The sequence below is a fragment of the Perca fluviatilis genome, chromosome 16 (assembly GCF_010015445.1).
Source record: "Perca fluviatilis chromosome 16, GENO_Pfluv_1.0, whole genome shotgun sequence".
Classification (NCBI taxonomy): Eukaryota; Metazoa; Chordata; class Actinopteri; order Perciformes; family Percidae; genus Perca; species Perca fluviatilis.
Genome location: NC_053127.1, coordinates 6,309,964 through 6,333,400, shown reverse-complemented (window position 1 = coordinate 6,333,400; position 23,437 = coordinate 6,309,964). Strand labels below are relative to the sequence as shown.

General features: G+C 41.9%; 2 protein-coding genes across 2 annotated transcripts in view; one reads left to right on the top strand and one right to left on the bottom strand.

Annotated features, from left to right (window-relative positions):
- The window catches only part of gemin5 (gem (nuclear organelle) associated protein 5), a 34,946-nt gene extending 30,392 nt beyond the window's left edge, over positions 1 to 4,554 (top strand). The window contains 4 exon segments of the mRNA XM_039826349.1: positions 1,308 to 1,470; positions 2,073 to 2,538; positions 4,038 to 4,125; positions 4,305 to 4,554. Coding sequence (XP_039682283.1) covers positions 1,308 to 1,470; positions 2,073 to 2,538; positions 4,038 to 4,125; positions 4,305 to 4,469 — 882 coding nt within the window. The 3' untranslated portion in view covers positions 4,470 to 4,554.
- Positions 4,555 to 8,294: 3,740 nt separating this feature from the next.
- cnot8 (CCR4-NOT transcription complex, subunit 8) lies at positions 8,295 to 19,096 on the bottom strand. The gene is made up of 7 exons (XM_039826346.1): positions 18,981 to 19,096; positions 16,959 to 17,172; positions 15,475 to 15,668; positions 14,018 to 14,179; positions 12,558 to 12,702; positions 11,204 to 11,314; positions 8,295 to 9,188 (listed from the first exon to the last, which is right to left on the bottom strand). Exons 2-7 carry the CDS (start codon positions 17,073 to 17,075, stop codon positions 9,060 to 9,062), a joined length of 858 nt encoding a protein of 285 aa, XP_039682280.1. The 5' UTR covers positions 17,076 to 17,172; positions 18,981 to 19,096; the 3' UTR covers positions 8,295 to 9,059.
- Between the last annotated feature and the right edge of the window lie 4,341 nt (positions 19,097 to 23,437).

Below are 23,437 nucleotides of genomic sequence, written 5' to 3'. Positions count from 1 at the left end.
CCAAGAAGAGCATCTTTTGTTGCTATAACAACAGCTACTGCTACAGTAACCTAGTGTAGAGCGCTATGTGGCGCGGTGTGAGATGAAACCAATCGGTGGAGCGAGCTAGAGAGAGAGCGCTGCTACTAACGTAAAAAAACAAAAAAACAAGCGAGTTCCCCTAAACAGGAAGCACCCAGTCATATATAACTCGCTGTGCTCCGACTCCATTTTTTCTTGTTGTTATGGAAACTAGGGCTGCACGATATGAGGAAAATATGCCATTTGCGATAACGTTGAATATTGCGATACCGATATTACGTGCGATAAATAAACTGATATTAAAGTTTACTCAGTTCTGCTGCTTTCAGTATTCTGCTAAAATACAACAAATTTCTTGTTGAATTCATAACAAATGAAATAATTTCCAACATTCTTTTATTGAAAAAAATTGAACATTTGAATTAAATATAAAAGGCAGCACTAAAAAAAGAACATTTTAAAGTGCAGTTTTTACTGATATTTTCTTTCAACTAACAAAATGGTGTGTCTTTCGCGATATGTCGCAGCCTTTTGCGATATGTAAATTGCGGCAGTTGATATTGCGATGACGATTAAAAAAAATCTATATATTGCGCAGCCCTAATGGAAACGACAGGTCTGGCTACCCTGCCTGTCACTGGTCGGCTGTCGAAAAAGCGCTTGACGTAGGGCGTTTCTTCAGAAAAATTGAACCGTATTGGTTGAACCAGAAAAAGCAGTCGGCGGTGGCGCTCAGCACGGTTTACTCCACACTAGGATTTGAATGCAAAAACAGTAGGGGTGGGGGAAAAAATCAATACAGCATAGTATCGTGATATTTTTCGTGGCAATACCGTATCGATACACAGACGCCAAGTATCGATCTTTTATTATATATGTCTTGGTCAGTCTGTCTGCTTGACAATCTGATTTTGCAGCAATAAAATTGAAGTGAGATGAACAAACAGAGAAATGTATCTTTTTAGATAAAACAGATGTTGACAAAATTGTCCTTTGGGGACATCATTTGAAATTGGGAAAAATCTGAAATTGGAAAAAAGGTAAATACATTGCAATATATTGCAGAATATTGCAATATGTTTAAAATCGCAATAATATCGTATCGTGACATAAGTATCGGGATGATATCGTATCGTGAGGCCTCTGGTGATTCCCACCCCTAAAAAACAGACGCTGGCAGCTTAAGAAAAGACGCCAAGTGTGAACACGGCCTTCGTCAGATTCCTTTGTCTGACTCGGTCCTGTCCTCCTGTCTTCCTTGGTGCTTGTGTCTCACCTGTCCTCAGGTCCAGCTGTATTCATCCCTCCATCTGACCCGCGCGGTGTTGAGCTGGTTGCTGGACGACGGCGGCCAGCTGATCAAGGAGCTGTGGCAGGCGGCGGCCTGGCTCCGAGACGCCGGCCACTTCTGTCTCTCTGCAGAGCTGTGCAGGCTGCTGTTCCCCGACGGTACGTCTGTCGCTCCAATCGGACAATCCGATTTGAACTTGGTGCTGCATAGGGTTGCCCGATTATTGACAAAATGTGATATTGGACCACGATAAAGGGCCAGGCCGATAATCGGTCGACCCCTGGTTTGGACTCTTTGTCAGACAAACCAAGACATTTGAAGGTGTCGCGTTGGGCTGTTTCACTATGTTCTGCCATTTTTAAAGGACTAGTGCAGTGCCCGTGCAAAATCTGTTTTTGTGTGTGTTTTTAGTAACTGTTGGTTTGGTGTGTTTGAGTGCTCATTGTTACAATTTAACAGCAAACGTTCTGTGACATTTTTATTTGTGCATGATAGAAAGCAACCTGCTTATTGTCCCTGTCAAAGTGGCCAAAGACTTTTCATAGATTTTTGTTCACATTATTCACTTAGACACCAATGCATAAGGAAATGGGGTCTAGATTGAAAAATACAGAAATTACCCTTTTAAGCCTAAACAATGATTTGATCAATCAATAGATTAGTCGATAATGGAAAGGATATGGAGCCATAATGTATTATCATGTGTGTTTCGGAGCTGTAACTAGAGCTGTCCCGTCACCGTTTTATCATTTCCCACCAGGCGACGTCAGCGTTTGTTCCAGGAAACACCCCAAAACACTCGCTCACACCGAGGGAGAAGCCAGAGCGGCCGCCGACAGCCTGCAGGCGCTGGTCCATTACCACCGGCTGTACCAACACTGGTGGACGCGCTCCGCCCAGATCCAGAGCCGAGTTCCCCTCTCGGCGGCCGGAGACGGCGCGCAGGACGGAGCGGTGAACGGAGGCGTGTCGGCGCCGGAGGGGAGCGCCTGCCCGGCGACCGGGAGCGTTGGTGAACTGGACTTTGACGCGTCCGCGCTCCTGTCCGAGCATCACGCCGCCTGCCAGGCCACTCAGCGGTCGGTGCGGGAGATCCAGGAGCGGCTGGCGGCCATGGTGCTGCAGCACAGCAGAGCCCAGGGAGGGCAGCTCCACCCTGGGGAGGAAGAGGCAGACGGGCCCGTGGTGCAGACCTCCACCGCCAGCGAGTCATCAGACAGCCAACGGTGAGGGCTCTCTGTTATTGATGACTGGTTGTTAAAGGAGCACGGCGACTTATTGGGACTTTGTCTTATTCAGCGTTATCCCCCAGAGGTAGATCAGTCCATACATACCCTCCTCATCTCTGTGCGTGTCCTAACTCTGTCTGACGCACCCACCGCTAGCCTAGCTTAGCACAGATCCTGGAGGTTCCTCCTCCACAGCGCCGCGAAGGAAGGTCCACACAACACTCTGGGATGGGAGAACAACGTGCTCTGGTTTATTGGTTCATTTATTGGTTCATTTCTTTAAACCAATCACAATCGTTTTGGCTACCAGAGTCTGGTAGGACCAGGCTAGTGGACCAGAGTCTGGTAGGACCAGGCTAGTGTACCAGAGTCTGGTAGGACCAGGCTAGTGTACCAGAGTCTGGTAGGACCAGGCTAGTGTACCAGAGTCTGGTAGGACCAGGCTAATGTACCAGAGTCTGGTAGGACCAGGCTAGTGTACCAGAGTCTGGTAGGACCAGGCTAATGTACCAGAGTCTGGTAGGACCAGGCTAGTGTACCAGAGTCTGGTAGGACCAGGCTAATGTACCAGAGTCTGGTAGGACCAGGCTAGTGTACCAGAGTCTGGTAGGACCAGGCTAGTGTACCAGAGTCTGGTAGGACCAGGCTAGTGGACCAGAGTCTGGTAGGACCAGGCTAGTGGACCAGAGTCTGGTAGGACCAGGCTAGTGGACCAGAGTCTGGTAGGACCAGGCTAGTTAGATATGGCCTTAGTGAGGTACTAGGTGGTTAATTTTTGCTCATTCTGAAAAGTAAAGCTCAATCTGGGGAAGCTTTGAAGATTTGAGGCGTTTCAGCTCGTAGTGTCCGGCCGTTGTGTCTGCTATTTACTGTACAAAAGTATCAAAAGTAATTTTATCCTATTAAATGTACTTAACTATTAGAAGGAAAACTTTTATTATGAACTTCATTGTGCCTTCCTTGTAGTGAAGCATCATTTTCAGGGTTTTTCCAGCCTCTTAAACATCAAGTCTGACATCGTCAAAGAGAAAAACAGATTCTTTTTTGTATGAGTGAGAATCGTTCACTCCGACGGATGGAAACATTTCTCGCAAGTAACGAAGCTGCTCAGGGGAAATGTATCGGAGTAAAAGTATACATTGTATTTAGGCTATGTAGTGGAGTAAAAGTTTCCGGAAGTATAAATAACAAAGTAAAGTACAGGTACGGTAAAATTCTACTTAAGTACAGTCCAGGGAGTAACAACGGAGAGGTTGAGGTCTCCACTGTTGAGCCACACTGAAACGTTGAACGTCAAACACTTCCTTTGTCTACATTCTGCTGAATTCTTCTGCAACCATTTCTGGTGTAAATGTCTTCTATACTATAATATGGTTTTTGGGGTGGGTTGCACTGGCCAGTAGCCCCGTAAATTACGCCTGTGAGTTCAGTAACGTAGCATTTGTACTTGGTTACATTCCGACACTGCCTTTAAACCTCTGTGTTCTCCTCCCCAGGCCAGAGGAGCCCGAGACTCTGCTGTCTCTGTCTACCAAGATGTCCCAACAGCAGAAACTGCTGGCCGACCTGCCTGACACCGTCAAGGTACAGAGTAACACACACACACACACACACACACACACACACACACACACACACACACACACACACACACACACACACTTTACAAGGACAGAAATGTCAACAAACTGAAGGATTTGGGTGGTGAAGTGCTATCCTCCTGATGAGCGGTACCATCTTTTGTCTGCCGTTTCCCTCCCCAGATGTTTCCTCATCCAGACGTGGTCGAGTGCTGCCTGGTTCTGCTGCACCTCGGCAAGGCTTCCCCGGCCGTCTCCGAGTCGCTCCGGCAACGGGCCAAGGATCTGCTCCGCCAACACGGGACCGGTCCCGCCGTCCTCAAAGCCTCCCGCCAGTTCCTCCCCTGACTCTCTCAGCAGGAGCCCTGAAAGAAGCACTTCTACTGTACAGCTTTTTTTTGTTGTTGAATTAAAAGAGAACTTATTACAAAAATGATGTTTACACATGTTGATTCTGTTTTGAGTCCAGAAACGGCCTGAGGGGAGCTCAGACCGATTTGTGTCGGGCAGGACATTTTGGATAAATTGTTAATTTTTTTTTTTTAATTTGGTAATTAATGAATTAATCATTCATCAAGCAAGAATGCCACATTCTCTGCTTCTAGCTTCTCACGTGAGGATTTGCAGCTTTTCGCTGGCGTTTTATCATTGAAATTAGGGGCTGCACAATTAATCGCAATTTTATCGAAATCGTTAATCGTTAATCATATGTTAAACGCAAAATACTCTGACCTAAAGGATTATTAGGAAGACCATACTAAGGACCCTATCCTATCAATATGGGCCAACATTTCTAAAGCAGGGATCTTCAACAGGGGGTCCATGACCCCTAGGGGGTCCTCAGAGGCAATGTAGGGGGGGCTCCAAATTATGTTTTAAAAGTATTTTCTTCAAAAATGGAAAAAGTCCTAAAATGAATCCAACATATCAAATATGAATCCCCACTGATGATAGCTTTACTGGCCTATAGGTTAGGATGTCAGTAAAGCCATCCCCAGATACAGTATAAGGATCCACAGTGCTACATGTATGTTTAACATTAAAACATGATATATAAAATCATGTTAAAAATGAACAGGCTATTTTAATATCTTAGTATTCTATGCAAAAAGGTAAACGTTAGTGTAGGCCCAGTTTAATATGCAACTTCATTTTATACAATATATGTAGCAAGGGGTCCCTGCTCTGTCTTTCTGTCAGTTAAGGGGTCCTTGGCTTGAAAAACATTGAAGACCCCTGATCTAAGGAATGCTTCCAGCACCTTGTTGAATCAATGCCACAAAGAATTAAGGCAGTTCTGAAGGCGAAAGGGGTCCCCCCCACCATTACACCCCCACCCCCACCACCAGCCTTCCCAGTGGTAACAAGGCATGACAGATCCATGTTCTCATTCTGTTTACGCCAAATTCTGACTCTACCATCTGAATGTCTCAACAGAAATCGAGACTCATCAGACCAGGCAACATTTTTACAGTCTTCAACTGTCCAATTTTGGTGCACTCGTGCAAATTGTAGCCTCATTTTCCTATTTTTAGTGGAGATGAGTGGTACCCGGTGGGGTCTTCTGCTGGTGTAGCCCATCCTCCTCAAGGTTGTTCGCGTTGTGGCTTCACAAATGCTTTGCTGCATACCTCGGTTGTAACCAGTGGTTATTTGGGTCAAAGTTGATCTTCTATCAGCTTGAATCACTCGGCCCATTCTCCTCTGACCTCTAGCATCAACAAGACATTTTCACACAGAGGACTGCAGCTTACTGGATGTTTTTCCTTTTTCAGACCATTCTTTATAAACCCTAGAAATGGTTGTGGGTGAGAATCCCAGTAACTGAGCAGATTGTGAAATACTCAGACCAGCCTGTCTGGCACCAACAACCTTGCCACATTTAAAGTTGCTTAGATCACCTTTCTTTCCCATTCTGACATTCAGTCTGGAGTTCAGGGCCCAGTTTTTCAAAAGTAATCCAGCGGGATTTCAGATCACGGATTGGATCAAATCTTGGAAATGGGTTTTTCAAAAGCTAAAGAGGGACTCCGAACTAAGATCAGATCACGTAATCCGATCTTACATTTGACACACTGCCCTTTGGGTTTTTCAAAACTTTGAACTCTGTTTGGGACTTATTTGATCCAAAAAAAACAGGATTATCCTGATCCCATCAGAAGGGTGGATTCAGTTGGGATTTTTTCGACCCAAATACAAAAAGGAGAGTGTTTGTTTTATTTTTAAGTGAATGATCACAAAATCAATATTTACTGATATATACATTTCTTCATATTTGAAGCATATGTGAAGCATGTAACATCTAATGAGATATGGTAAACAAAACAAAAAAAACATAAAATAAAGAATGTAAAATGTTTGTTTATTACAGTTTTTTTTTTCTGTTTCTTAAAATTAAAACAAACCATGGCTATTGTGGCCACCGGTATTTTGCCTACCTGTTGTTTGCTAAGCCAGTAGGCTCCACTGTTGGTTCTGTTTAAGGCTCTGGTCAACAGGATTTGGTAATCCTGAAATTTGGCATTTGGATCACAGTGATCCAATCCAATGTTCCTTTAAAAAAACTGGCATAAAAGTAAGCTGGGTCAGGTGATCCAGGATAGCTTAACATGAGATTTCCAAATCTGTATATCAATTTGATCCAGATTATATTTTTTTGAAAAACTGGGCCCAGGAGATTGTCTAGACTAGGGGCCTCATTTAGAAAACCGTGCGTAGATTCTATTCTGAAAGATTTTGTGCGCCAAAGTCAGAATTTTTGTACGCAAAAAAAAAAATTCTGATTCATAACACCTTGCGACGCACACCGCTACGCACTCTTCTCGTTATGAATACGAACGTGCGTTACCTTATGCGGTCCCGCACGAGCCTCACGCTCCTCCCGAGGTCGTCCTAATAAGGTCCATGTTAATCAATCAATGAATACTCCAGCCTTGTAAAGAAGCCCAAGATGACCAATCATGAGACGAAAAAATGGGGAAAAAACACAATTCAGTGGTTGTGAGATGGATGTGCTCCTAACAGAAGTAGAGCATTACATCTTGCGTAACACGTTTTATAAATGAGGCCCCTGGACCACACCCCTAAATGCATTGAAGCAGCTGCCGTGTGATTGGTTGATCAGATAATTGCATTAACGAGAAATTCCGTTCTGAATGAAGTATCTTGGGGCTACAGAAACGTCCCGGCCTACAAAAAACCTTTGTTTGGTACAGATCCTCGCCAAAAAAATAAATAAATCACACTACATAACTATAGTACATTTTTATTTGTGTTTCAATGAAAATGAGAATGACGATCCAAAAAAAATTAAGCCAAGTGGCGGGTGATCTGTACGCATTTTGAGCTATCCGTGTGTATGGCTACGCTGGATACAGCCGATGTAAACATACACACCACGTGGCGTGCTATCGCGAGAACGTCACACGCGTGTAAAAAAAAATAAATAAATAAGGTTGGGTTTAGGAAAAGAACATTGGGGAAAGCTTTATTAAAAAAATAAATACAACCGTTGATAAACGCCACACGTGGGACACGTTCCAGGCTCTCCTGGGTGGAAGTCCTTTGTTTTACCCAACAGCCACCCCAACTGATGTCCCTCCACAGACTTCCGTCCTTTCATCACTACGGCGATAATTCACACATAATGGAGGCCGAACGGCGTTGATAAACACGCTAAAAGGCGATTAGGAGTCTTGATAACGCGCGAAAACGGCGTACGAATTGGTTCGTACCCAAGCGCTCTTTGGTGACGTGGTCGATTACGTTACGGTTGATCATCGTATGAAGTCCACCCTGACAATTTGATTGGTCCAAATTTGGTTGGCTAAGTTTGGCTGGCATCCAGGCTAACGCGAGGGTTAAGCGGGCCAAAACTGCCAAACTTTTCAAATCCGTTTGGGACTTCAATTGAAATGTTCTAACACTGAAACAAAAAGCTGAAAAGGCTCTCATTTGAGCAACTGAAGCTTGATTAATAATTGATACATCTGTCCCAGCCCTATTTTTTTCAGATTTTCTTTTTAACTTAAAAGAATGTAGAGAACTTTTCTAAGAGTTTCTAATGACCTAAAAATGAACCCTTTCAAACTTTCAAATGTTAAAACGAGCTGTGTGTCAGTGTATGGCTGGTAGAAAGTAAACAAAACAAAAAAAAAATGAAATACTTTAACGTTTACATTCAAAATACAAAACAATTTAATGTACAACTGTTCAAAACAATGTAGAATGTAAAAACAGTACCCACAACATGTGTAAACCTGGCGGACAGTCGGGTTTGGGGACTGAATGTACAGAAACGACAGTAGTTTGCCCCCCCCCCCCAAAAAACAAAACAAAAAAAACATGCATAAACCAAGCACAGTTAAACAACTTGATGCACACTGTTAAAAGGTTCTGAAAGTGGAAAAGAGCTAAAACATTTTTATTTTCATCAAAATTATACATTTTAAATTTACAGGCCCTTCCAACGTTAACTTAAAAAAAGAAAAAAAATGAAATCCCTGCAACAAGAGACGAGTCCCGCTGATGAGAAAGGCGAGTCGGAACTGAAGAATCGGGGCTGTTTAGTTTTTGGCAAAAGTTTGGTCTGAGATCACAGTATGATACAGGCGCTGGTCCCATGCTGTTAAAGAAGGGGGGGGGGTCACTAGAATGCTGAGTTTAAAAAAAGTGTTCTGAATATATGAACATATACTCCGTAAAAGCGACTAAAAAGAAACGACTGAGCCAGTGAAAGGATCCAATGTCACTGCGAGTCCGTTTTACAGTCACTCGGGAGGAAAAAAATTTGAAAGAATTCTATTTTAGTTTTGGGTTGTGTGTCGTTCCGAGTGTTGCAGGAGATCGGGGGGCGGGGGGGTGAGAAATCTGCTGGTTGGGTGTTTTTTTTTTTAAAAACAAGTGTGCATGTTCCACTTGGACAACGGGAGCGCTCAGTCAGTGCTTGTTGTTGGTCTCCTCCTGGCCCGAGCTGGAGATGCCGTTCTGGGGCTGGGTGGAGCCCGAGCCCAGGCCGTACAACCTCCCACAATACTTTGCGTCGTCAATGTTGTCTTCGAAGAAAAGCTGAACAAAACAGATTGGGATTAGATCAAACCAGCTGTATTATCTAGAGCACACCTTCCATTCGCACATGCTGTAGCTTTACAGGTCACACGAAATTACTTCCTTGATGGGATTTTTTTTTTTTTATTAAAAAAGAGTGGGACATTTAAAGCCTCTGAACACCCACTCAGTTATAGACCTTTTTCACAGCAGACATGTTGACATGTCATAGTAGGAAAAAGCACAGGTGTATTCAAAACCATTACTGATGGCTGCATTCCACTTAGGAGAGGCCCTGGTATTAAACCATTAATGATGGCTGTATTCCACTTAGGAGAGACCCTGGTATTAAACCATTAATGATGGCTGTATTCCACTTAGGAGAGACCCTGGTATTAAACCATTAATGATGGCTACATTCCACTTAGGAGAGACCCTGGTATTAAACCATTAATGATGGCTGTATTCCACTTAGGAGAGACCCTGGTATTAAACCATTAATGATGGCTACATTCCACTTAGGAGAGACCCTGGTATTAAACCATTAATGATGGCTGCATTCCACTTAGGAGAGACCCTGGTATTAAACCATTAATGATGGCTGCATTCCACTTAGGAGAGGTCCTGGTATTAAACCATTACTGATGGCTGCATTCCACTTAGGAGAGGTCCTGGTATTAAACCATTACTGATGGCTGCATTCCACTTAGGAGAGGTCCTGGTATTAAACCATTAATGATGGCTGCATTCCACTTAGGAGAGGTCCTGGTATTAAACCATTACTGATGGCTGCATTCCACTTAGGAGAGACCCTGGTATTAAACCATTAATGATGGCTGCATTCCACTTAGGAGAGACCCTGGTATTGTGCATGCTGACTCACTGAAATATCTTACTGGGACACTTGATTGAACTAAGCCATCGTTAAGGTTATCAATTTCAGCTGTGCTTCTCCTACTATGACAAGTCAACATGTCTGCTGTGAAAAAGCTCCATTCTGGCTGATCAGACCTCTGCTCAGGTTGGAGGTGGGCCAGAGCTTCGACGGGAACATATTACCCCTCGGGGTCAAATGTGACCCATTTTCAGAAAGTTTAATAACGTGGATGGCTTTGTACAACGCTCTTCACATGTTTTATTTAATTTTATAGCATTTGGAGAAAAAACGATAAAAGAACGTTTTAACGAAAAAGCTTCAAAAACGTGGGGAGAAAAAAACGGTGTAAAAAATAAAATAAAAATAAAAGGACAAACGTCAGAAAAAGTGACAAAAACATTGATGGAACGCCAGACGACAAAAACGTTGAAAAAAAAATAAAAGTTAAATTTTTTGGCAGGAAGACAACTAAAGGGTTAAGTCAAATTTCATCTCCTAATAACAATGACCCAGCTGTCCTTTGCCCCGCCCTCACCGGTACAACAAAGCGAACAGAAGGCTCAGAAAGAGGTCAGTCAGTCTGTACACACCCACACCGTCCTGGGAAGAGGTCTGATCAGTCAGGACGATGGAAAACACTTGTCAGAGGTGAAATTTAATGAGACAAATACATCTGATTGACTGAGAGCTCGACAAGTACATTTTGATTGGCAGCTTTTTAAAAGCCTGAAGCTGTTTACAGCCCGACATTATTCAAATGTGCGCACGCACACACAGCTCTTTAGCCTTTTGTCAAGCATGAGTGATTTCTCATTATGCTCAGACTTTGCTTTCTTTGCCGGTGCAACCAAAATGTAAATCGGCAGAGGCTCAGGCCAGCCGCCGTTTCACCTCCTCGGCATCCATTTTCGCGCTAATCGAAACGCCATCACCTGACCGCTCATTTACCGCGCAACCCGGAGCGCTAGCCCAAGCTTGAGCCCGGCCTGAGTCCGTGTAAAATGATAGAAATTAAGATCTTCAGCTTTACTCTGGTTGTGAGGGCAGTACATTATTTTCTAGCAATAGGTTAAAAGAAAAGATTGTCTGAAAATGTGTAGATAAACTACAATTTGTATTAAAAAAAACAAAAAAAAACTGGATATTTGTGCGACTGTACCTCTTTCATCCTGAAGAAAGCCATGCCGGTGAGTAGCGAGTCGGATCCAGCCTGATGCTGCCGCCCGATCCTCTTCAGCTCCAGCTGGTCTGCTACTTCCTGTAGCCCTCCCTGCACAAACACGCACACAAGTCAGACGTCTCCACATTTGTTTTGACAAGAGTTTGTTAAAGGAACACGCCGACTTATTGGGACTTTAGCTTATTCACTGTATCCATACTGGGAACTATATTCTCAGAAAGGCGAGGCAGCTGCTACTTCTGCTGCAGAGAGTAGCAGCGCTTCGCCTTCTGAGAATATAGTTCCCAGTATGTACACGGTTAGAAGACGGCTGTGTGTCATGTGACCTTGTTATTTGTACACACTGTGACTATACACATCACAACATGTAAATACAGGCTTCATACGCATTTTAACCAATACTTTCTGGCAAATTTCCATGACTATGTGTTCCTGAAAATGTCAGTTGACATTATACAATAAGAATACAAATCTGTGTTTAAGTTTACCCTCAGAGGTTTAACTATAAAATGAATGACAATTCATGTGGTTCATAGTGGATTCATAATATCGCTCCCTGAATATAATGTTGAGGTTAAGACGACGTGAAAATACATTTATTAATGACATATTATTATGCTGTGTAAAAAAAAAATTATTCCATGACTTTTCCAAAACTTTCTAGGTCTTTTTATGTTTCCAAAACCTTTCCAGGCCTGGAATTTGCATTTTTCAAATTCCATAACTTTTCCAGGTTTTTTCAAAATGTATGAACCCTGTAAATAGGAACATGTTGTCGTTATTTTGTCACTTATTGGGAGCAGTAGGCTAGATGGAGCCGGTTACCTCCAGGATCTGTGCTAAGCTAGGCTAGATGGAGCCGGTTACCTCCAGGATCTGTGCTAAGCTAGGCTAGATGGAGCCGGTTACCTCCAGGATCTGTGCTAAGCTAGGCTAGATGGAGTCGGTTACCTCCAGGATCTGTGCTAAGCTAGGCTAGATGGAGTCGGTTACCTCCAGGATCTGTGCTAAGCTAGGCTAGATGGAGTCGGTTACCTCCAGGATCTGTGCTAAGCTAGGCTAGCGGTGGGTGCGTCAGACAGAGTTAGGACATGCACGGAGATGAGAAGGGGATGTATGGACTTATCTAACTCTGGAGGATACGGTGAATAAGCTGAAGTCCCAATAAGTCGGCGTGTTCCGTTAAAGTGGAGGATTAAAGAACCTGAGCCCCCCCCCCCCCCAAATCACCGACTAGGGTCTAAAACTGTTGAGATGAATCAACGCCTCGGAAAGGTTTTCTACAAGACTCCTTCTGTCCAGCCGCTGTATATCTGTGCCCAGTCCAGAATACCTTTAGGTTCTTGCAGCTCTTCATCAAGTATTTGACGTCGTAGATTGCGGGGAAGAAGAGGTTGAGGATCTGGAAGAAGTCGTGTTCCTCCTCGGGGAGCCGCGCGTCCGTCAGGAGCTTCACCAGGTAGCCGAAGTCGTAGCCGCTGAGAAACGCAAAACAGGGATTTGGGTCAGAGTTAAGTCTCGCGTTGCCAGACCTTCCTCCGCGGTGCCGCAGAGGAGGGTCTGGCCACACACCACACAACAATCCGGGACGGGAGGAAAACGTGCTCTGGTTTATTGAGGGTGGCTCTGCAAAATAGCCTCGGGAAGGAACTTGTTTTGGTGGAACATTTGGACCGCGCAAAAGCAAACGCCACGTCCAATATTAAATGAAGTCCACTGTTGACACAACACAGTAACGTGAGCTATTTAAATTAGCTGATACATGGTTACACCTCATTGGCTCTTACCAGTGTATCTCCGTGTGTACTTCGTCCACAGCAATCCCACCAATCAGTCCAAAATGTCACAGTTAGAGAGGAGATGCCCTAAACATATTCTATGTAAATCTTAACAATCGTTCCCCGACTGAACCAAGCAGGCCTGCCTGTTGCTCGGAGGTTCCGGTTACCGTTGCTCAATCCGACCGGAGTTTAAAGTTAATTCGTGAGGAACGTGAGGGACATCCAGCAGAACCGAAACTGTCCAGTAGACCAGTGTTTCTAAAATGGGGGTAAGTGTCCCCCTAGGGGTACTTGGGAGGACTGCAGGGGGTAACGCGAATTTTTTTTGCTAAATGTCTTTTTTTCTCTCCAAGTTTGACGCTTTTTTTCAAAGTTTTCGTCGCTGTTTTTGAAGTTTGTCACCTTCTTTTGAAGGTTTTGTCGCTTATTTTGACCTATTCTTGCCTTTCTTCCTTACTTTGTTCTACTGTCTTTTTTTTTTCTCCCTTTAACGTTTGTCTCTTTTTTTCAAAGTTTGTCGCTTATTTTAATTTTTTGTCCCTTTTGTCACCCTAGTATTGTCTTACTTCTTTCTACAGTTTTTTTTTCTTCAAAAATGTTGGTACTGTTTTGACCTATTCTGGCCTTCCTTCCTTCTTTCTACCGTCTTTTTTCCAAGGTTTTGTCATTAAAAAAAAAAAAAAAAAAAGTTTGTCGCCTTTTTTCATCAGCATTTAAATGTTTTCCAGGTCCAAGGCTGTTGTTTAGTCGCTGACATCGCTGTATTCTTCCTCTTCATACAGACTTTTTTTTCTACCAAAAATTATTCGCACTGGTACATGGCTTAAAAAAACATTGAGAACCACTGCCGTAGATAAACTGTCAGTGATGAAGACTAAGTCGAGGTGGACTGGATAAGCGGTCACCGTGGCTCAAAGCGGAGGCCAGTGTTTGGGTACAAGAGTTGAAGAAGAAGACTCCTCTGAACTGGGACCAACAATGCAAACGCTGAAAACAAAACAAACAAACTGACCTGTGGAAGGAGAGCCACTTGACGTTTTCACACAGCACCAGACCAGACGTCATGAGGAGCTCGGCGAAGTAGAGCGTTTCGATTCCCTCCTCTTCGTGTTTTTTAAACTGGAGGCCCGAGTTCTGGAGCAGGTCTATGGAGTCCTGGGAGTACATGTCTTCTCTGCGAGGATTAAAATAAAAAAGGGACAGACAGACATTCAGGGAGTGCCATCATAAAGCTCAACCATCGATTAGATTCTAATCAGGGTGTCAAACACACGGCCCGCCAAAGGGTCCAATCAGGCCCACTGGATGACTTAGCAAAGTGTGAAAATTGCAGAGACGTAATTCATTCCAATTCCAAATTTACCACTTTGATCACAGAGAATATCAGAGTTCCTTTTCCGTAAATTTACAAATGTAATGTTAGAAATTCTGGAGTTTTATTCTGTGAATATCACCCACCACTCTCTCCCAGGTCCGTAACATTATTATTTTTCCCTATAACGGCCTAAAAGCTGCTTCACGCTTCTGCGTCAACTCCACGCCGTAGCTACGGCGTCGTGACCCTTTCGGAGTTCTGCGTCGGGGTTACTTTGCATCGCGGTGCATTTCAGGGGGTGTCGCCTGCGTCTGTGTCGCTCACCACCGAAGCGGTACTCGGAATGGCAAACCCCATAGACGGTCGTGCTAAAATATTAATCTGATTTGTTTGGCCTTTTCTTGCTTAGATTTTGTAAAAATATCGAGAAATAGACACCGTAAAATCCATTGACCTAGTTACTGGAACCAGAAAATAAGTGAGATTATTTGCGAGGTGTCTGCCAGCCAGGTTATGTTAGCAAGCTAACTTTAGCTGCCTAGAGCTGGGCAATATATAGATTTTATATCGACATTGTGATATGAGACTAGATATCGTCTTAGATTTTGGATATCGTAATATCGTGATATGACATAATTGTTGGCTTTTCCTGGTTTTAAAGGCTGCATTACAGTAAAGTGATGTCACGGTCTGAACTTACCAGACTGTTGTAACTGTTCTATTATTTGCCTTTTCCCCACTTAGACATTATAGCCACATTACTAAGATGATTATTTATCTAAAATCTAAGTGTGAAGATATTTTGTTAAAGCCCCAATTCCCAACCCTACAATATCGCCGCAATATTGATCTCAGGGTATATGGTATTGATCTCAGGGTATAGGGTATATATTACTGACATATAGACACTTTATAAACTGATAACCAGGTTAAATTTCATCGTGTTAAATTTCGATTCGACACAGAAGCAACGTTTGCCAACATCAACCTGACGAGAAACTCTGTAGCAGATAACGTTTCTGATCTTTCTAGAATGGTATACTCGTCTGGCCCACTTGAGGTCAAATGGGGGGGGGGGGGATGTGGCCCATGAACTAAAAGGAGCTGGACCCCCCTCTAACCATTAGAAAGGTGCATGGAGACGGTGCGCCTACGTGAGGTTGAATTTGAAGTTGAACTGCCACGTGGTGGTGCCAGGGGGGTAGTCTCCGTCCTCGTTCATGAACGAGAGGCCGAGCTGGATGATCTTCAGGAGGTCGACGTTACACCTCAACAGCTGGTACTGGTAGTCTACTGTGCTCCGAAACTCGCCGATCGGCCGGACAACCACTCCGGGGAATTCTGTGTCCTGATGGGAAAAAAATAAATTAAAAAAATAGACATTAACACAAAACTTTCCCCCTTCAAATGTTCCTGCACGGTCATTTCTCAGCAGCGTGTAAAGATCCACTAGAGTGGAACAGGGATCAACCAATTATCGGCCCTGGACGATTATTTGGGCCGATATTTGGCAAATTGCAGATTGTCTGTATCAGTGTTTTATTTTACCGATAAGCGATAAAGTTAGTTATTATAGAGAGCGCTACTTTGGCTCCGCTACAGCTCTGTAAGCAGTCTGCAACGCTTGCAATAAACTGGTAGCATGTTTAGACTTTTTTTTTTGACTCTGTATTCTGTTTAGAGTTTCAGTTGTATTACATTACTTGCTTAAAGCATTTAAACTAACTTTTGCGTTGGAATTTGTAACATTCCAAAATGTTAATTTTAGATTTTTTTTTAAAAAGAAGCAAATCGATTTCAAAAGATTTTCATCCAGTTTACAGAGATTAGGTCCTCTAGCAATCAAGACAGAGACAAACGAGCTGCTGATTAACAACTACAATTGATCAAATGTAGGCGTTTCTGCTCTAAAATGTATTTTAATATTATGTTTACCAGTTTACATTTAAAATAAACACAATTTTGTGGTTATAAAAGATAACAATATAAAACATTAAGTCTGACCAAGAGGAGTGATATTCAAATGTGTCGGGGGTTTATCTTGGTCTGGCTATCACCAGACCAAGCTCAATCTTCTAAGACTGAACATTAGTCTGGGGAGTCTGCTCTGGATTTTCTACTGCACAAGAGGCGTGATCAACGGGCGTAGTTCACATGACTCTGTACGCAATTGGATAGTCCTTCAACCAATCAGAACCAACGATCTGGGTAACATAGCAGCGTCAGCGGCATCAACGGGTTGCTGCGCTTCGGTGGCCGCTACGTTGAATGTAAACAAGAAGCTGCTTATTCGCTTCTCTATCGTCATCGTGTTAAACCCGCCAATAGCGCGCCAGGTGTGTAATTGGTCCCCACAAAATTGTAACAGAAGCAGGATAGATAAACGTACAGCTTTCCAGCCTGAGCTGCAGGATTGGGCTGGGTTTACCCAGTCTAGGTTTATCCCATTACAACTAACTAACTAACTAACTAACTAACTAACTAACTATCATGCAGCGTTAAAAGGCTTTAGAAAACATCTAAAAAGGCCTAATGCCATGTATTTGAGTTAGAACATAGGCTGATCAGCAACTCTGCTGTCAATGCATGCCTTTCCCATTTATATCACCAACTCATCTCAAACTTGCCCATCACTTACCATGGCGATGAAATTGTAGCTTTGAATAATCTGCCGGATCTTCCTCATTTCCTCCTCCACATTGCTCGCCCAGACTTCACAGATTATTTGGCTGGAATCTGTAAGTGCGGCAGGCATGTTGGCAGGTCAGGAAGAGAGCTAAAAACCCCGACAATCCTGCAGCACTGGTGAAGGGGGGGCGGAGGGGAGGCAGTGTGACGAAGAAAGAACAACTCTGGGAGAGGATGGAAGGAAGAGAAGGTGGATTACATCTCACTGCAATGCTGGTATTGGGATAACAATGATGAAGATTAGTGTTAGTACAAGTTAACGGTGGGCCATATCACATCGTTCACGATTAATACCGGAACAATTTTAAAATTGTGATAATGGCAATATTCCGACCGATGTGCACTTAGTTGTACTATTTATATTTAACCCTTGTGTTGTCTTCCCGCAACTTGGTGATTTTCTGGGTGGAAATTTCAACATTTTGTTGTTCTTTTTCTACACTTTGACGTTTGTGTTCCAATTTTTTGTCACTTTTTTTTTTTAATTATGTTTTTGTCAAATTTTTTCGATTGTTTTTCTTTACTTTAAGTTTTTGTCACCTTTGTCGAAGTTTCTGATGTCACCTTTTCCGATTTTTTTGGTCACCTTTACAGCTTTTAAAAAAAAAAATGTTGGTCGATTATTTTCCTGCGTTATTTTGTAGCTTTTTCCACAATGCGGCACTTTTTTCAACGTTCTTATGTCATAGTTCGAATATAGAAAGTTTTTGTAAAGGGGTCACATTTGAACCGAGGACAACAGGGGGGTTAAACAGAATCTGAATCTCACTCTGAGTTACTGTTTACAAACTAAAGAACTGACCGATTATTGATTTTTACTTCATATTTGAAGGCAAACTTTTAACATTAATGCTGACATGTAAAACGTGTATGTTCTTGAAAATTAATAGCAAAATATTTTTTGTCATATATGCCCTGAAATATTGTGATATTATTTTAGAAAGGTTCACAAATTCACAGAGCACACCTTAACACACACACACACACACACACACACACACACACACACACACACACGTTACAAAATACACAAAGCAACTATATGAAAAAACCACAGTCTCACTTTAATAGCTACATCACCTATCTGAGCTAGTTTTACTTTACGGTTTTTATTTTTGTATTTCATAACCGTAAGGATTGATCTTTGCACCGTTTTTTTGGTCTTATTTTCAACAATTTTACTCTTGTGAAGCACTGTGTTCTGTTAAATGTGCTATATTAAATAGTTAAAAAGTTATTATTATCATAAATACTAATGCACTCTGATACTTTCATTGAAATAAAACCAACCTTAATGAAGGTTTTAAATGATAACCTTTTTAAGACATACAGGAGTTATGTTTAGTTTATGTTGAAACTGTTTAAGATAGCTATGTGTTGATTCAACTTTATAGTCATTGTGGAGGCTGGCGTATCGAGTTATACTGACGTGTTTTTTTTTATATATTTAACCTCCACGCTAATTGATTTATGACTATTTTTCCTTTTTCATTAACTGCAACGACTCCTTGAGAATAAATAGGTATGTAAGATGATTTCCTTTTGAAATGAACTGCGTTTACCATGACAACAAATTAACCGTGTACACATTAGAGTTGTGTATATTATCGGGCTAACTAACGTTAACCCAACAGATATCCGACAGAAGGACGCCATATATGATAAGTACTTTTCTTAACTCTAAGTCTTTGTGTTTAGCAACTCTGTGGGCTGTAGTAACCGCACAGTTTGGTTACTAGCTAACGACGTAGCAGCGAGGGACTGAAGCGCTAGCTGAGTGCTTAGCATTAACGGCTAACGTTTACAAGCTAATCCTCGCGTTATCGGGAAAGCTAACAACACCGGAGCAAAGTATAAATGAAAAGGTTCTTGCTTTATCGCCTCTCAGTGTGTCACAGCAGCTACGCACGCAGTGTACTTGGCAGCGTGTGACTGTGGAAAGTATAAAAGTGTACAAAAAAAACAGGTTTACCTCAGAATTTCCTCGACGTAACCTGCCAAGCTAGCCGCTAGCACATCTGTTCGTTTTCGCCTTCTCCTTCTTCTTCTTCTTTGTGTATATTGAAGATCGCAATCAGACGGTAAATGTGCACACCGCCGCCTACTGTGTTAGATGTGTAACGACCGGGAAATGAGATTTCATTTTTTTATTTTTTATTTTTAAATCTGTTTATTGATGGAAATTACACAGGAAATACATAGAATAAAATGTATATCAGCAGAAAAATAATAATTTCCATTTTTTCTAACCTTTTTCTTTAAACATCATTCATAAAAATGCCTTGAACTAGCATTACAACACTACAAGTAAAATACTAAGAATAAAGAATAAAGTAAAATCTAAAATAAAATAAAATGTAAAAAAAAATTAAAATAAATACAGCACAACAAGTACCGAGCAGGCATTATTTTCAGTTTTAAAGATGTGTTTAAAAGAATAAATATAAAATAGATTGAAAAAAAATGACAATACATGAAAAATAGAAAATCTAATGAAAGAATTTGCAATAAAAATAATAAATAAATGAAAGAAAGATATGAATAAAAGTAGTATGAAAGTGTACCCCGTGAGAGAATAAAATAACAACAAATAAAACTAGAATATGCATTTCCTGCAGTCAATGCTGAAAAGCTAAATTGCTGAAGCTGAACTGGATTGCTGGCATGATTGCATAAAAATTGCATATCAAAAAAGTGTTTAAAGAAAGTCATAGTTTAGTATGTCGAAAAAAAGTCAGTATAGTATGTTGAAAAAAGTCATAGTTTAGTATGTCGAAAAAAGGGATAAAAAATCATGATATAGTATGTTGAAAAGAATGAAAAAGTCATAGTATATATAGCATGCCGGGAAGAAAAAGTCAAAGTATAGCATGTTGAAAAGCAGTGATAAAGAAAGTCATAGTATAGCATGTTGAAATAAGTGAAAAAAGTCATAGTATATTATGTAAATAAAAAGTCATAATATAGTATGTCAAAAAAAAAGTATGTTTTCTCTGCATGAATGTGTCCCATCCCTTGTTTTAAAGCCAGTGTATACCAGGCTGTATTAACGCCAATGATGAAATGATCATATATGCATATTAAGTGTGTGTGTGAGCTGAAAGCTGCTCTCCTCTCCTGGTCCTCAGGTTCACAGCAACTACAGCAACACAGAGCATCAGCAGCAGGACACTGAGCACTGAGCATCGCACTTTGAAGAAGGTGGAGTAAATCCCAAAGGGCTCCATGTACACTAACACACTTCTGCTGGTTGACACACACTGATAATCTTGGTCAATAACTGCACACCAGTACTCCCCTGCGTCTCCCACCGAGATATTAGAGATAACCAGGCTCCGATTTTCAAAGTACGTACTCACTCTGCTCCTGCTCTGATACATTACATTAAAGATTCTTCCCTCTGTGTCTTTACAGGTCTCCCCAAAAAATCAATCAGACAGCTGCAGCTGATTCAGAACGCTGCTGCTCGAGTCCTCACTAAGACCAGGAAAGTGGATCACATCACTCCAGTACTGAAGTCTCTACACTGGCTTCCAGTGCCTCAAAGAATTGATTTCAAAATACTTTTACTGGTTTATAAATCACTAAACGGTTTAGGGCCAAAATACATTTCTGATCTGCTACTGCACTATGACCCACCCAGACCTCTCAGGTGGTCTGGGACAGGTCTACTTGTTGTCCCCAGAGTCAGAACTAAACAGGGGGAAGCAGCGTTCAGTTTTTATGCTCCACATATCTGGAACAAACTCCCAGAAAACTGCAGGTCCGCTCCAACTCTCACTTCTTTTAAATCTAAGCTAAAGACCTATCTTTTTGATGTTGCTTTTCTTTAAATAATCTATTTTATTAACTTTAATTTCTTATACTGCACTGTAACTTTTATTCTTATACTGCACTATCAATTTTATTCTTGTCTTTTAATGTTTTTAATTTGTTTATTCATGTTTTTAAATTGTTTTAAATTGTTTTCTTACTGCTCTTTAATGTTTTATGTAAAGCACTTTGAATTGCCCTGTTGCTGAAATGTTCTATACAAATAAAGCTGCCTTGCCTTGCCTCTGTTCGGTGTGACTTGATAAACCATTCATGCACCTTAACCTTTCCCCAATCTCTGCATCTGAGAGGGACTTCTTCTCCCTCTGAGAAGAGCTCTACAGCAGGGGGGCCAAATTTGGGACACACCACCAGATCATACTGTTGCTCTCTCCTAGAGGCTTCACAGGAATACCAACCTGAGTGATTTAACATTAGTGATGAAAACACCAGCGAGTAGTTTTGGTCTACTGAAGGCACAGTCTGGTTGTGTAGTTCTTGGCTCTACTCTACAGCGTAACTGCTAACACACTGCTGTTGGTTCATCACCAGACATTTGTACTCTGTAAAGTCTGTTTTTGTGACGTTGGAAACACGAAGAGCTGATGTGTTTGTCACCACTTGGTATCTTCCTCTAACATTGTCCATCACTGATGTCGTATTGTCCCCAAAAACTCTGCTCCATGTTTTTTTGTTCATATCCAGACTCCTTGATTGTTTGAGCCACTGGATATCCAGATTATCAGCTGCTCCCTCACAAGGCATGTCCACTGTTTCTCCAAGTCTCACTCCAATAAGTCTCCGATCTATTGAAGTACAAACAGTAATAGTGATGTTGTTCTCATGCGTCACGTTGCCCTCAGTCCAACACTCCTCTCGGTACGGCCCGGAGTCTGAATGGGTCAGGTGGAGGATGGTGTAAGAAGTATTCTTGGCCGTGCTGACAAGCCATTGTTTCAAGTCTCCAGGTAGTGAGGAGCTGTTGGACCAGAGGTCAGAGGTGTTCCACAGGCCAAGCTTCTCCTCACCAACAGATCTGGAGATCAGGCAGGAGTTGGTGTTCTTGGAGATGGTTGAAGGTGTAAGAGGTCCTTTCCTCTTGGATGATGATCCGTTCTTCAGCATGGATGTTGTTGATGAGAGCAAACAGCAGGAAGGAGAGCTCTGTGACTGCAGCCATTCTGCTCCGAGGTCGACAATCAGCAGCTTTTTAGACCAAGGTCATTAAATACCAACCACTCCTAAACACTATCTCAGAGTCAGAGCGAGGCTATAGGTGCCGACTTTTACTTTTCATATTTAACAGCTTAGGACGCACACACAGGCTGGTGTGCTAAATGGCTAGCAGAGTACTGTGTTCTGTCTGCTCTCATAGGAAGCCGCCATATAGGACGCTGTTACTTCTACCTATAAGAACAGAGGGGTATGCTTAAAAGTATGAAGACCTGCTGTATGCTAATGGACCATGATTTTGTATATGTATTTAACTGCGTCTATAATATTTATGTCCCTGCATATTATTGTTTTCAACTGGACTTAAATAAATTGTTGAAATGTGTGTGTCTGTGTGTATGTGTTGGGGGAGAGATAAATTAGCATAAATAAACAGAACATTTCAGAAAGTGTTTTGCATTTGGAATAGAAGTGTTTTCCCAATGATTGCAAGAGTTGTTGTTCTTGAACAAAGTAAGAAACAGTATGTAGTGTGCAAAAAGTGTGTTGCAGAATTGGAAACAAAGTGAAAAGCAGAAAATGTGTTTGTACTTTTGGCGTCTTTGTTTAAGGGATGGTTAAAGTGATGGTTCGGAGTAATTTCACCCTAGGGTCCTTTGCACCATGACCTCGAGCCAAACACCCCCCCAGAAGCTTTTTTCACCTGGGTCTAACATTGGGAGAGTTAGCGTAGAGTAGCGTTATCAGCTGAATAGCTTAGCGCAGGGGCTAACGGACCCACGTTTGTATCTCGTAAGTTACCCCACTAATAATGCACGAAATGATACCAAACGTCTACAAGTAGTACAAATAGGTTATGTTCTCATAAAACGATGGATTGGAAAGTTTGTAAGTACACCAGAAGTTTATGTAAATAACACTTGCCTGTTCTCTTCTGCTAGCTGCTGCTACCTGCAGTTAGACGAGTGCTTAGGGCCGTCTACAAATTACAACACCGAAAAGAGATACAACGAAAATATTTATTAATTTAATGATTAAATAAGGTAATGTCTCCAAACTTACCTCAATAACTTGTCTCCTGCTAGTTATACTAAAGCACTTCCTTTAAAAAAAAAAAAAAAAATTAAATTAATAAATATTTATCTTTTTAATGCTTCTTAAGTGTCATTTGGTTTTTGTCATGCAAAGTTATGGTTAGGGTTACTCTCTAGCTCGCTCGACCACCAAGCCGATACTACGTATTCTACTTTTAAGACCATTTTGAAAATGATACTGACACACAGGGTACAGAGTCAGATTTCGGAAACATTGGTGGCTGTAATTGTCACTAGCACACACAGATCACAGATTGGGCATAGAGCAAAGCCCATTTATTTGAAAAAACATCTCAAATACCTGATACACAGTACAGCGTATTGCTTTACACAACACAAAGCTGTTAGC